The following is a 15762-nucleotide window of genomic DNA, read 5'->3' as shown; positions in this document are numbered from 1 at the left end:
TTTCAAAGGCCGACAAAGGCGGCCAGATAGTCGTCATGGATAAGAACACTTACATCGATGGTGTCACTAAACTCTTAAACGAAGGACCATATAATCCGATCCCTAAAGATCCTTCACTTTCGGACTTATCCAAAGTAAAAACTGCGATCAAATCTTCGCAAATCATTTCAAGCAACTTAAAACATTCGCTTATCCCATCTGTTGCGAATTGTGCTAGATTATATGCTCTTCCCAAAATTCATAAAAGTGGTATTCCTTTCCGCCCTATTGTATCAAATTTAGGTACTGCCTCGTATCCTTTAGCTAAATATTTGGTTTCTAGATTTTCCACTCTTTTAGACAATAACATTTACACCATAAAAAATTCAATAGAGTTTGTAAAAAAGGTTAAAAACATTTCTCCTAGTAATTTACTCATGGTTTCTTTTGATGTAAAATCATTATTCACCAATGTCCCAGTGGAGGGTGCATTAAAATGTCTAGAAACCAGACTTCGCGAATTTCATTTCTCTTGCATCGAAATTGAGCAGCTAATTTCTCTCACTCAACTCTGTTTGAAACAAACACATTTTGTTTTCCAAAATAAATATTACAAACAAACTGAGGGATTAGCCATGGGAACCCCCTCAGTCCCATCCTGGCTGATATCTACATGCATTATTATGAATCAAAATTGTTTGAAACTTTAAACTTCCCGGCATGGTTCCGCTACGTAGACGATAATTTTACCCTGTTTGAAGGTAATAAAGATGATTTAAATAAAGTTCTTTCAACAATGAATTCTATTGATCCTGCTATTCAGTTCACTTTTGAACTTGAGACTTGCAATTCTCTTCCGTTTCTCGACATTCTGGTCACACGTAACACATCCAACTTCAGTACTACAGTTTACCGTAAACCTTCATCGGTTTGCCTTCCACCACACTTTAAATCATGTCATCCGACTAAACAAAAGTTAGCTTCATTTTATTCCTATGTTTTCCGTGCTCTTCAAGTTTGCTCCTCCAAATTAGCCCTTGATGAAAAACTAAATTATTTAAAAGCAATAGCTATTGACAGGGGCTTTTCACCCAACATTATTAATCAAGCAGTTAAAAAATTCTCATCTCAACACACTAAAAGCCACATTCTTATTTTAGGAGATTATAAAAATTCTGTTGTCATTCCCTTCTTTCCATCAATTAGCTATAAATTTGCACATATTTTGCAGAAATTTAACTTTCGGGTTGTTTATTCTCCCATCAATAAAATTCCAACTTCTATACTCAAGGACCCCATTCCGGATATGAATTCCTGGGGTATTTATAGGATTCCTTGCCAGTGTGGTTTAATTTACATTGGCCAAACTAAGAGAGCCTTAAAATTTCGCGTCAAAGAACATGAGGCATATGTTAGAAAAAAGGAAACACAGAAGTCTTCTGTTGCTCAACATTGTTGGTCCGAAAATCACACTTTCAATTTTTCTGCTGCCAAAATTATTCAAAAAACATCTTCCATTGGAGAACTGGATTTTCTAGAGGCATTTCACATTCATAAAAATCTTTCTGTTCTAGTTAACGATCCTAATTCCAATCCAAATTTGCCTTCGGCTTTTAGAGAAATTATGTTTTAGTTCTGGTTTCGCCAACAGATGGCGCCACTTGCTTATTCTTGTCCAGGCTTTCTTATCTTATCTAATCATTATTTCCTATCTTGTTCATTTGTGGTTTTGCAGCTGAAGATGATGGCTCGGTAAAACCATCGAAACTAGTCCTGTGAAAATTTTGTGGGTATAACGCTGATTTTTGTTGTTTGACTTCTGAATTAGTATGTTTTAAAAGTTTGATGATGTAGAAATTTACGTGCGAAAAGATTTCACATTATGCATTATTCATATGCGAGACTATTTCACATTATTCATTATCCATATGCAAGAATACTTCACATTACTCACATGTTAGAATAATTCATATTCTTGCATGTGAAAGAAAATCATTTAGAACATCATGTTGAACAACAGTTTAGAAAATAGAAAGTGATATGATATATAATCACAAATCGTGTAAAATCCAGAGAGCATTTTTGCATCTATTTATATTCGTTAAATATATAGCAGAATTGGCGCAGCATTTGAATAACCTGAACTAGAAATGCTGGTGAAACTTTTTTGTCGTAACCTTAGTTTTTCCTAACAGAATATTTTCCACGATATCACACATGATTAGTTAAAATCATAATGCCAAACGAAATGTAACATTATTTCAAATTGTGACAGACAAAGCATTTCAAATGAATGCTTAATACAGCGCAGCTGTACTTAAGTAGTATATTAAGTATTCGTACATACTTAAATACTTAAGTACTTAAGTATTTAAGTATGTACGAATACAATCGTAAACGAAACCCAGTTTTCCGTCAATAATACTAACAGGTTCATTCACTTGCATGCCGATCTATGTATGTATGCAGTAAATAAGAAATTCAAGAGTTTACTTTGTTAGTTTATTTTTACAGAATAATATGTGCCTAAACTTCTATTAATATTCAAATCGAGCAACGAAAATTTAAACATTGAAGCTTTTATAACCTTTTTATTGGGTTGGGTATATTTTATAAGGATTGCTGATTTCAAGAAATGAGCATAACGTACATTATTTTTGACAGGAAAAAAGAGTATTTTATTCGCTTCTTTCGCATGATTTAAAGGTACTACATTTTCCAATCAGCATATACGCACATATTTACATTTATAAATGAGTGTATTTGTATAGAAAAATAGATTAGGAATACCTCCTTTTAATGGATAGATATTGATACAGATATAGCAATAGTCTATAAAGTGTAAAACTAATAAAACATGCTCAAAAAGTACTAGTCTGATTGCTAAAGTTCCAACATTTTTTGCCTTAAGTGAAATTAAATCGACAGCTAAACGAAGCTTCATTCTCTCTTCAAGAGCAACTTAGTCTATGCAATTGCCATCGTTTCAGATGAAGTAAAACTGTTCCCATCTGTTCGTTTAAGAACGTGTAAGGAATTATTCAGGGAACAAAACGCTATAAAATAAGAGGAATACTTATTAAACATAGCGTAACGTAACGTAAAGTAAATATAAAAGAAAGGAACCGGTCAGCAGTTCTGTGCGACCCCGAAAACCAGTATTTGGCTTTCATAAATATAAGAGATAGACAGAGAGATATGGATGTTTGTAATACTAACAGTGAATTGTTCTCACAGCTTTTTGGATAATGATGAGTAGGGAAGCTCGCAAGAAAGTGTGCTTTTAGTGACAATTTTGTGTTGATAAGCAGTATCGCCTGAGGTAGTCAGAAACACTCCAGAACCTCCACTAGTAGAGTGCTCCACGTGTAAAGTAGATAAAGCGAGATTATCGAAACGTTTTTGAAGACTCTTTACTTTCATTAACTCCTGAACACCCTTTGATTTCTTAAAACCCTTTAATATATTCAGTCGGAGTTAAGCTAATGAACATGTAAGCTACAGTATATACTTTTCATCAACTTCCTCCAGCTTGCATTTAATGAATGTTATACTACATAAACAAGGCCACCATAAGGCGGAAGCAAATTAAGCATTGACTATTAAAGAAGAGCTTAAAACAAGAATTAAACATGAGCTTAATGGCAAAAACAAGTTAAATTGCAGTTTTAAAATTTCTTTTACTATTTTTTACTAATAGAGTTTCGCAGTTGAAGAGAGTTTTCGCAAGTAGGACTATTCCGACATTTTTTTAGATAGTATTTTGTTTAACATAGTTGTGATATAAAATTATATTGATCTTAATTTTTAGACGTTGACTTAAGAGTTTTAAAATACTATATGCGTGCTTAGAGCAATCTGAAATTCTTCGGAGTGTATAACCTATTAGTAATCCATTTTTGCTACGTGAGAGTGTTCCGAAAATGAAAATAAATTTTAATTGACAGTTTAGTACTAATATCAGTGTAAATCAAACGGAGGTCTTAAGACAAATAACATTGCATTGGACAATTAACATTTTGCTGTAATTAAATCTGAATAATAAATAGTTTTTAAATCCGTCGTGTGATGTATTTCTTTCCCTTTCTAAAATTCCTTTCGGTTATTGATAATAAAAGACACTGTCATGCCTAATTGTCGTGCCTACATCATCTATTCCCACATCATTTCAAAATCTGCCACTGTAAGAATCTTTATCTTTCCTTGTTTGAAAGGTTTATTAAACAAAAATTGTAAAATAGAAAACTCACAACCATATAAGTTCCGAAATCACAACACATGTATTCATTCTTTTTTTTTCAACTTTTTATTATTTCTTCAGTTCCTATGTAATGTATCCAGTGTTGCACTTTCTATGACAAAGATATTTGGATGTAGTCACATTCACTCAAACTCCCATATTAACAAAAAAATAAATAAATAAATAAATGGGAAAAAAATTTGAAAGCTTCCAGATTTTACATTACGCCCAAAGGGGCCTATTTTTTAACGTTTTGTGTGTTACCTTTATTTATCAAATACCATGTACCAACATAACAAACAGTCCATCAGAATTTTTATAGGTAATGAATTTCGCTTTTTTTTTTTTTTTTTTCAGTTTCTCTAATTTTGATGTCAACATTTATTAGTAATTTATCAAAGTCATTAATTTTGTCGTTTTCCATTAAAAGTGTTAATAATTACTAATTCAGAAGTCAAACAACAAAAATCAGCGTTAATTTACAAAATTTTCACAGGACTAGTTTCGATGGTTTTACCGAACCATCATCTTCAGCTGCAAAACCGTAAATGAACAAGATAGGAAATAATGTTTAGATAAGATAAGAAAGCCTGGACAAGAATAAGCAAGTGGCGCCATCTGTTGGCGAAACCAGAACTAAAACATAATTTCTCTAAAAGCCGAAGGCAAATTTGGATTGGAATTAGGATCGTTAACTAGAACAGAAAGATTTTTATGAATGTGAAATGCCTCTAGAAAATCCAGTTCTCCAATGGAAGATGTTTTTTGAATAATTTTGGCAGCAGAAAAATTGAAAGTGTGATTTTCGGACCAACAATGTTGAGCAACAGAAGACTTCTGTGTTTCCTTTTTTCTAACATATGCCTCATGTTCTTTGACGCGAAATTTTAAGGCTCTCTTAGTTTGGCCAATGTAAATTAAACCGCACTGGCAAGGAATCCTATAAGTACCCCAGGAATTCATATCCGGAATGGGGTCCTTGAGTATAGAAGTTGGAATTTTATTGATGGGAGAGTAAACAACCCGAAAGTTAAATTTCTGCAAAATATGTGCAACTTTATAGCTAATTGATGGAAAGAAGGGAATGACAACAGAATTTTTATAATCTCCTAAAATAAGAGTGTGGCTTTTAGTGTGTTGAGATGAGAATTTTTTAACTGCTTGATTAATAATGTTGGGTGAAAAGCCCCTGTCAATAGCTATTGCTTTTAAATAATTTAGTTCTTCATCAAGGGCTAGTTTGGAGGAGCAAACTTGAAGAGCACGGAAAACATAGGAATAAAATGAAGCTAACTTTTGTTTAGTCGGATGACATGATTTAAAGTGTGGTGGAAGGCAAACCGATGAAGGTTTACGGTAAACTGTAGTACTGAAGTTGGATGTGTTACGTGTGACCAGAATGTCGAGAAACGGAAGAGAATTGCAAGTCTCAAGTTCAAAAGTGAACTGAATAGCAGGATCAATAGAATTCATTGTTGAAAGAACTCTATTTAAATCATCTTTATTACCCTCAAACAGGGTAAAAGTATCGTCTACGTAGCGGAACCATGTCGGGAAGTTTAAAGTTTCAAACAATTTTGATTCATAATAATGCATGTAGATATCAGCCAGGATGGGACTGAGGGGGCTTCCCATGGCTAATCCCTCAGTTTGCTTGTAATATTTATTTTGGAAAAGTCTTAATTGTTAATATTTCTTTTGTGTCTTAATTGTTAATATTTCTTTCTCCTTTTCCATTAATTTTTCCGTTCTGCTTCTCCTGACTGTCGGTGAGTACATCCGTGCATGCATCTTCACGCACAATCATATCTTCGCGAAAATTGTACTTTTTGCTCTGCATGCGGTAAACTGTTTCATATTGTGTCAGTATATTAATTAAATAAATTCGTCCTTACTTCAAATATTATAAATAAAGTCATATTTCAGCAATGAAATAATTGCTAACATGTGATTTGCATTGATTTCGGAAATATGATTTTTTTAAATATATAAAATGCATAGTTTAATAACTTACTTTATATATTAGTTTAATTTTTCAATATTTTGTTATAATATTTATAAAAAATATTCTAAGTATTAATTATTTTAGCAAAATTTTAAGCAATAATTTATCACGTATTTTTAGTACTAATTACATTTAGTAAATCAAAAGAATTTATATTAAATTTATATTTTATTAGATGAATCTACCTTAGATTTATATATTTAGATGAAATAAAGTAATGAAACATTGCAAAATAAATCTTATGCAGACTTCAGATTCTTGAAGGGCAGATTTAGTTTCTTTTCATTCTAAAAGTAACGCTGATGAGCTAAGAAAAAAATGCTAAAACGAGCACGTCTAAAAGCGGTCATATCATGGCGTTTCACCGACGTCGACAACTTGCCAAGATGCAGCGGCAAATATTTTGCCTCTTCTCAACTTTGTTGTAAAGAACTTTTTTGTAAAGAAGTCTTAAAAGTTACCACGACCACTTTGCAACCTTTCGGACCAGTTTGCAACGTCGTGTGCTACTTGGGACAGTTGTTAAAATTATTTGAAAGTATGAATGTTGAGTTTTTTCCTCTCGTCTGCAATGAAAAGAAGGAAAGGTAAATGGGTTCCTATAAATTAAGAAGTTCGCCAAGTGAATTATTCTTGGCGCGCACTGGAAAAAATACGTCGAAAAAATACATTTATCTGTAAATTCTGCAACAAATTTTAGAAAACTTAGTATTTAAGCGTAATTTGAGTCGTAGAATCGAATTATGTAAAAACATTCGCATATCATTTCAGAAAAAGTCCGATTTTGTGTCAAAGTACTTATATTAGAACAATTTTCTGAATATAAATCTGATATATATATCCTAAGTCGCGCTTTCGACACATAGAAAACGCAATTTGAATTTCGTCAATCGGCCCAGTAGAACGGAAAATACAGGAAGTGGGTTTTTTTTTTTTTTTTTCAAAGGGGTTTTGTTCCTGAAGGACTATTGTTTTAGTTTCGCGATTTTGCGTTGAATCACTATAAATGTCCGTTTCACTTTTAAAACTCTTACCACCAAATTTTAGAGTCCTGTATTATATTTGAAGAAATTAAATAATGAAGAATCTGCATAAATGTATATATGTTTCTCGCATTGTGATGAAACGACGGTACATAGAGCCATCGAATTTTGAATGACGTAATCCTACTGCGAATATGGGCATGTCGAAGCCCAAATTTGAAATTTGGAATTTGTTTTATTATTCATTTCACATTTTGTAATACTTTAACGAATTTTTGATTAACAAACTCAAGGATTTCGAAGCGAGCAATGGCAACGCTGTACAGAAAAAAAATTTTTGTCTCCAACGGGCGAGGCTCTGTATCAAAAAAATTCTAAAGATATGCTTAATTTCAGACTATTTTGCGATATTGCTATTGAACTGAATTTTGTGGTTTAAGGGGACATGTGACCTATCGACTGGCGAAATGCAACTGTTTCGGAACAAAGAATTTACAGTATAACTTTTTTCAAAATAAATATATACTGTAAATTCTTTTTTTTTCATTTAAAATAGACAGCTTGTAGATTATATAAAACACATAAAGTGTAAAGCTTAATGTTTTTAAAAACCAGTTGTTTAATTTCTCTTAACCTTTGACGAATCTTCTGTGAGAGTGTGCTTGTTTGGTACACTTTTCTTAAAAATACTTCATCAAACTCCTTCAAAATTTGCATGATGGTTAAAGACATATCACTTAAAAATAATAAGCAGTATTTTACATTTTACTTAAAAAGAAAAAATATTAAAAACTAATTAGTAAAACGTTTTGAAAATCGTAGAAAAAAAATGGTATTAAATTGTTAATATATCCAAAACTAATGATCGTAAACTTTATACCTTGCTTAGTTTCAAAGAAATGGCTAAGATAAACAACTGTGGAAAATTTAAACCTTCTAGGCTGAATAGCTTTTAAGAAACGGGTACCAAAAGTTAAAAAAAAAAAAAAAAAAAAAGTTTGAGAGAAACTGAAAAAACAATTTAAACACTAATAATTTATAAAACAAAAAAACATTTTAACATTTTCTTGCACCATAATCACCTTGAACAGGCATTTCTGCATCTAGTTGTTTTTGTTTTATTATGTTTCTTTCTGGCTATTTTATTTATTTCTTTTAAAAAGCTTTTGGTAAGCGAGATGGGCCTCACGAATTCTATCGCAATCTATTTTCGCAAAACCTTAACCGTATAAAACATTGGTTGCATTCCCAATAATTCCATTATTTATTGCGACTTTCTACTCCATCATTAAAACATTTTAACGCATCTAATAAACCTAATTTTAATGTGATGACACTCACAAAAGCAATTTTTGGTATGCGTGTCGAGATGCAATTACTTTCATTCGGGTTTTGAGTTGTTTTGGTCACTTGTCTGACGTATAACAGCACAAGGAGCACCTGTCGTTGGAAACAGCCGTGAGCACCTTACAGGTGTCAGTGCGATTTAGCTCAGTTCCGCCCCAATTTTGATGGAGAGCAAACCAGGGGGGCACGAGTCCGAAGGGCTCCACCCTTCTTTCCCTACCATCCACCTCTCGACAGAACTTTCGACTCGCCGCATATTTCGGGTGCTTCCATGCTGCACGGACGCTATACATTTACAAACATCAATGCCTTCTCCGATATTCGAACCCAGGCCCTTCGGCACGGCAGCGTCGCTAACCAATATACCGGTTGAGCGTTGGGTTTTGACTTCTTCCATGAATGCTATTTGACAGCAGTTTTTTTGTCAAAGAGATTTCTAAAGATTTCTTCTCAGTTAATAAAGCAGGTTCTAACAAAGAATATTTATGGACATACTTTTTACCAGCTGATATGGCTTTATTTTTGATACACCAGACACCTGTCCCTTCTCAACTGGGGGGCTTTGCTAGTGCTTCTTTACATATTTGATGAAAGATTTCGGTCTTAAAATTCCTGAACATGGATAAATTATATATTTTTGGAATCGTCTCAAGCTACTTTATTTTTTTACCCCAAAACTGCAAATTTGTATATTTAAAAATTTCTATATCATATGTTCCCTTAAGTGCGAAGAACGTGATATTTAATAAATAAAGATAACACGCAAAACATTAAAAAAACGCCTTTTCGGAATAAATATAAAATCTGAAACCTTTCAGATTTCAGATTTTTTTTTCGCAGTGTACATTCATGCAGATTCTTCAGTATTTAATTTTTTTAAATATACTACAGGGCGATAATATTTGGTAGCAATGATCTGAAAAGTGAAACGGCGTTTATAGTGAAACTCCACAAAATGCCGAAACGAAACTAATAGCCTTTCTGAACTAATGCCCTCTCGACTATATCACTTAAAATATTAATTAATTTCAATCTCAGTTCATTTGGACCAAATTTCAAAATATGCAGCAACGAAATTCCTTTCTAAGATTCAGTTTTTGAATTTTTACGTAAAGCTAATCTTATTACTTAAACGAAAGTAAGCAAAAGTTGTCGAGAAACATGCATATCATGAATGGCAAATTAAAAAATGCTTGAGAAGTAATTCGAGATATAACCTGTCGCATAAATGGAACAAATGTTAAATTATATCCCTCTTGCCAAAATTTACGTGACAGGGATTCTAGACTTCGGATCTAGCCGCGGGATGAAAGGTAAACAATAAAAAATGAAAAAATTCAAGGACACGTGTTCTTAAAGAAAAAGATTCACACCATACTGGGCGCTCATTTACTCTCTCTCTGGGTCATTGGATATGTTCTCATCCGATGATAATTATTAATATTCCATCCGCATACCTCCCCTTTCTTTGGGGATGTATATAAAGTCCAGCGAATGAGAGCCAATCCACACACAGTCCTCGTGGTGATCATCTCTTGTGCATCCAGTTCCATCTCCAGCTCTCTCTTCTAACAATGAAGGTAATTATTCATTCCTAAAAAACTTATCCTCAGTTCACCTTATATCAACTGGGCTGCTTCCTTCTCTAGAAAAAAATTCTAATTCTATATTTACTAATTTTATGTGAAGTAATTAATTTTATTAAAGCGCAATATATGTTATCCGGTGCAAGTTGTTATTTGAATCATATTTTTTTAACTTTCTTCTGAAATACCACAGCAGTATTACGTACTGCCTTTATTAAATTCATATATCTAAAAAATCCTTAAAATGTTTAGTTATTTTATTCATGCTACACTGTTATAAAAAGTGAAAATATTCCCATTTTGTGTATTTAACCTATTTTTAAGTAATTAAAAATGTTTATATTTTAATACACTTGATTTAAGAAATTTTAAAACTTTTCAATCCTTTGCTTATTTTTATATGATATTTATTATAATACCCTTAGTGGCAACATTTGCTGAAGGAGCCATCTTAGAAAAAATTTCAGAGTCCAATATCACTTCAAAACTTAACTATAATACGTATATTAGAGAAACAAGATACAGACGTAGCAGTAACGTCATTAGTAGAGAATAATTTTTAATTTTAATTTACTTAAATGTACAACTGAAAACAAATGTCTGAAGGTTTTGAAATTTTAATGTCACCCAAAAGGGTTTTTTAAGGCTTCTCTCGCTCTTGCTGCGCTCCCAGTTTACCAGTCCGCAGTTACCTCACAGCTGCTAGAACACCCGTTTTTTTTTTTTTTTTTCATCTTTTTAGCTTTATTATTAAGCATTCCCTCGCTCTTACGCCATATGCGATGCAACAGCAAAATTACAAAATTTTAAAAGAAGCATACGTTTAGAATTCTCGATGCTGCGTTAAATGTTGGTCTACATTTCCTGTTTTTTTTTTTTTTTTTTTTTTTTTTTTTTTTCAGTCTCTCCTTAGTTTATTATATCAATGTTCAATTTATATTTTATATTCTGCGCAATTTCATATTGTGCCCAAAGAGGCGTTTTATTAACGTTTTGATGGTTATATTTATTTATTAAATAGTATATTTATTAAATATTATGCTCTTCGCGGAAATACGTGGTAAAACAAATTTGAAATTCGGACTTCCAGGTGCCCTTGTTTCTGTTGAGGACGACGCTATTCAAAATTTGACGTCCATAGATATCATTGTTTTTCACATTGAGAGAAACATACATATATTTATGCAAATTCTTCATTATTTAATTTCTTTAAATAAAATACTTGCCAACAATATTTGGTTGCAAATATTTAAAAAGTGATACGCCCTTTATAGTGAATAAACGCAAAATGCCGTGTGGAAGCCTTATCCCATTCGGGATTAATGTCCCTTTTGGGATAATAAGAATGAGAGGTCTTCCAGCAAGCTTTCGTCTCCAAGGCCTGCAGAATGAAACAAAAGATGTCGCATATTAGAGTAATAAGAGACCGGTAATAATACATTTGATATAAAATAAATGGAATAGACAGAAAATGCGGAAGGCGCTTTGAAATCTCAGTGTTTTTTCGCTATAGTAAAAATATGACAACTAAATTATCAAGTATTTTTCCCTCTTTTTGCATTTCGGAAAAGACAGATATAATTTATTTATTTGCTTTTGGGTAACGTAACAAATTATGATAATATTACGTTCTGTCTTCTTCCAAAAATTGTAATAGCAGTTAATCATTTCTTAAATTCTTACGAAGCTAAAATAAATAAAAATAAAATTTTTTCACAAATTTTGCTTTTTGTTTTAGCTCGATTTCACAATATTTCTGTCTTATATCAAAGGCGTATAAAAATTGTCTTGTACAAATAGCACAAAAGATTCTCTTTTGAGAAATGTATGAAAGGTGTCTGAAAGTTCAAGAGCTGAAACTTCCGCTCATTTAACTTGATCGAACCGCTACAGAAAATGTTTCTTTTACAGTTTACATAATTTTACCTAAACTGCAATTGTTATATTGCTTCATTTAAAACGTAATATTACTGAAACTGGTGTAAGGATATATGTACGAAGAGCAGAAAAGATAGCGTAATATTACTGAAACTGGTGTAAGGATATATGTACGAAGAGCAGTATTAAATAATATTAATACTGTAATAATTAGGGAATTCAAAAATTAATTTTCTAGTGTCAAATGTTGATTTACTAAAATGTGCTCTTTATTCATAATTAGAAGTTGATATCACCAATGTCAGGATCAATTAAATGATAATATTTATTTAAGTTTAATGAAAAGACTTTATTTGCTATTAGTTTGAATTTAAAAAAGGAAAGGAAGGAAAGAAATCAGTACATTTTTGGCAGTTCGTTCATTTCATGTTCGAAAAAACACGTTTTTAGATGACTTCTCTTTTATTTAATTAATACGGAATAATGTAGAATACATAAAATTATTGCCGACTTCACGTTTTGTAATAATATTTTCTTTTTTCTTTCTTTAATTTTTATTTATTTATTTATTTTTTATTTATTTATTTATTTATTTTTTGGTTGTTGTTTTGGTAGCATTTCATTAAAAATATCCTTTCCTTTATTTCAGGTCTTCATCATTCTTTGTCTTGTTGCTGCTGCTGTTGCCCAACGAGCTGTAAGTATCTTTCACATTGATTTTAGTTGATAATACTTGATTTTTACATGAATTTGAATTTTATAAAGAAGAAAAAAGCTTGCATATACGATGCTGATAAAGTTAGGACATTTCGCAAGAAAGATTAAAAAATAGCTCAAATACCACATCTTGATTTAAAATTAAGTAAACATATGCTATTTAAGCAAAAGGGTAAAGTATTAAGAAATTACCTTAAATATTTCTTAAATATTTTTCTGCGCATATGAGGCACGATTCATTTTTAAAGGTGTGTTTAAAGGAATAAAGCGTCTTATATTAGGGATAATGGTCGAATATATTTCATTGCAATTTTAGCTCAGTTATATATAAACTATTCGAATATATTTATGTATTGTCGTGTAGTTTTTCTTTATTAATTCAAATTAACATAAATTTTGAAAACGGAGTGGAGGAAAATTGCCCGAAATTAATTTTAACTGCAAGTAAATAATGAAGCAGCAATATCTCAAATTACTCAGAATATCAACTACCGCTACTACTGTCACACTTCTATTATGCGTGTTAGTTAAATGTTTAGTTTTAAGATATACTCAGAAAAATTATTCTTTATTGAAAACCCATTTGCCCTGATTCCTCTCCGATTTATTTAATCAACGTTGTTATTATCTCTCCATATTTACAATATTACTCATTTTGCATTGAAATCAATCGCTTGAAATGTACCGCCCAATTTAGTTACTTAAGCAGTTTACGTAGTAATACAGATTATTGATTACTATTCAAATGATTTCCAACATACTTATGTTTTTAATTTTAGAAAATAAATTGGTACTGTTGCATGAAATGTAATGGAAATAATACGAGTTTCACTTACAACGCTTCTAAATGACGTTTAAGGGCTGAATGTTACTCACTTTTCTAATACGAACAATGTTAAAACGATGGTCAATCTCTTGCTTTCCTTGCTCCTGTTTATCTTTACTAATAGCTCTGCAATAACGAATTATGCAATTTCTGGAATTATATATGCTCGTAGGAAACTGTGGAAAGACCATGTCATCTCTCATTTACCCAAAAGGTAAAATTCCAGGAGAAATACCAAGCAAGTTATGAAGAACATCCATCGGCTGTACTGCGCATTAAGAACTTAAAAAATGTTAACACACATTAATACTTAAACACACATTAAGACAGTTGACAATCTACTGCCATATTTTAGTAATGTTCTGAAATATTTCCATCTCAATTTGCTGCACATCGAATTAATAGTCTTTTAACACGTACGACATCACGCTTATTTGAAATCAAGTTAATCCTTTTTTAGATTTCAGTTTTCTTCAACATTAATTTTAATATGGCCTAAAGTTAAAGAAACAGAATTAAAAATTTGCAAATTTTGTGGTGCAATATGTTGCCTTATTTATGTGTCTCCATTTCTCTGCGCAGGAACTGCAGTACCAACCCATCCCCTATTCATTCAACTACGTCGCCGAACTTGAAGACGGTGGAAAAAGTTCTCACCAAGAATCTGGGGATGGTGCAGGACGAGTGAGTGGATCTTACACCGTCAATGATCTGGAAGGACACGCTAGAGTTGTTGAGTACGTTGCTGACGAAGGTGGATTCCGAGCCAACATCAGGACCAATGAACCAGGCACTGACAACGCCGCTCCCGCTGATGTCGTGATTGAATCTTCCGCTGCTGGAGCCGCAGCCCCTGCTGCCGCTAGATCATACTCTGCTCCAGCTGCTCGTCCAGCTCGACCTTCCGCTGGCGCAAATACCGTTACGGACCCCAGAACTGGAGTCCGATACGTTTTGGTCCCTGACACCGATCCCAGAGCTGCTCGTGGAATCCCTGTCTAAATAATGGAACTGTTTCTTGTGGTTGTACTCTAAACACTTGCTTCAAATTAGATACTAACGAAAAATATTGGCAAAAATGTTTCCTACCAAATTCTTTATACCTCCTATAGCTTTATTACTTATATTTTAATAAAATTATATTTTTTATAAAAGCTTTTATTTTATTTATCTTGCAAAATTTTCATATACGAAATATTTTCATATGCTAATGCAAAAACATAATTAATTGGGAAGAGAAGATAATATGGAATACAATCAAGAGTAATGTGTAAAATCCACTGGTTATTCTCATCAATCTACTTATATGGAGTGTACAGTGGAAGCGGCGCAGTAAATGCATTTTGTGAGTTATAAGCGGTAGTAGAAATTCATTGTAGTAATCTAAGTCTTTCGTAACGAAGTATTTTCTACTGCATCAGTCAATGGTCAATTAAAATCATAACATGAAAAAAGATATATTTCGAAGCATGGCTTCAATAGACAATACACCTCAAATAAACCTCAATTTAAATGCTTATGTCAATGTAGTCATAGTTTAGTAAGTAATGGTAGTACAGTTTTCCATGATCAATGCTAATGCACTTGCAAAGTGATTTCTGCATGCAGTCAGTAAATAATAAATGAGTTGCTTGTTTCAACTGCTTTATTTCTGCAAATGAATACGTTTCAAAACATCTGGGGATTTTCATATCTAGTATGAAAAAATCAGACCCTGTGCAAGTAAGAAATGTATAAAATTTACATTCCTCTTTATAGGATGAAAGACTGTTTTATTGGAGTTTTCGCATAGTTGAAACTGTATCTCATTATATATTCCAACTAGTTCACATGCAGACTTATTTATACATATACTAAATGCGGAATAAATACATAAGTAGATACTGATACAGATATATTTTATATATATATCAGTAGTTGTTAAATGTATAATTAATCAAACAAGCTAGGAAAATAATAGTATGGTTGTTAAAATACCAAATTTTTCTCAATTTAAATTGACAGATAAACACTCTCAACTCAAAACGACAGAAAAACTTCTTATATTCTTATATTACGCCAAAACGGGCTTCTTTAACCTTTTGCGTATAACCTTTATTTATCAAATATCATGTAACCCTATAAAAAACTTAAACCACATAAAATTCAATTCAACAACAACATCACGAAATATTTAAAAACAGCATATCTTTAGAATTTTA

The 15762-nt window shown here is 32.0% G+C and overlaps 1 protein-coding gene and 1 long non-coding RNA gene across 2 annotated transcripts in view; one reads left to right on the top strand and one right to left on the bottom strand.

The window, feature by feature from the left end:
• Positions 1-15762, bottom strand: part of LOC146996951 (uncharacterized) — a 311932-nt gene that overhangs the window by 284899 nt on the left and 11271 nt on the right. The window lies entirely within an intron of this gene.
• Positions 10026-14715, top strand: LOC118193701 (cuticle protein 10.9-like). The gene is made up of 3 exons (XM_035364827.2): positions 10026-10134; positions 12668-12715; positions 14144-14715. The coding sequence occupies exons 1-3, from the start codon at positions 10129-10131 to the stop codon at positions 14561-14563; spliced, it is 474 nt and encodes a 157-aa protein (XP_035220718.1). The 5' UTR covers positions 10026-10128; the 3' UTR covers positions 14564-14715.

This window comes from Stegodyphus dumicola, chromosome 6 (genome assembly GCF_044657685.1).
Source record: "Stegodyphus dumicola isolate Sdum_Otavi_A_Nest chromosome 6, ASM4465768v1".
Classification (NCBI taxonomy): domain Eukaryota; kingdom Metazoa; phylum Arthropoda; class Arachnida; order Araneae; family Eresidae; genus Stegodyphus; species Stegodyphus dumicola.
The sequence above is the reverse complement of the archived record's forward strand: the minus strand, read 5'-3'. Positions and strand labels throughout refer to the sequence as shown.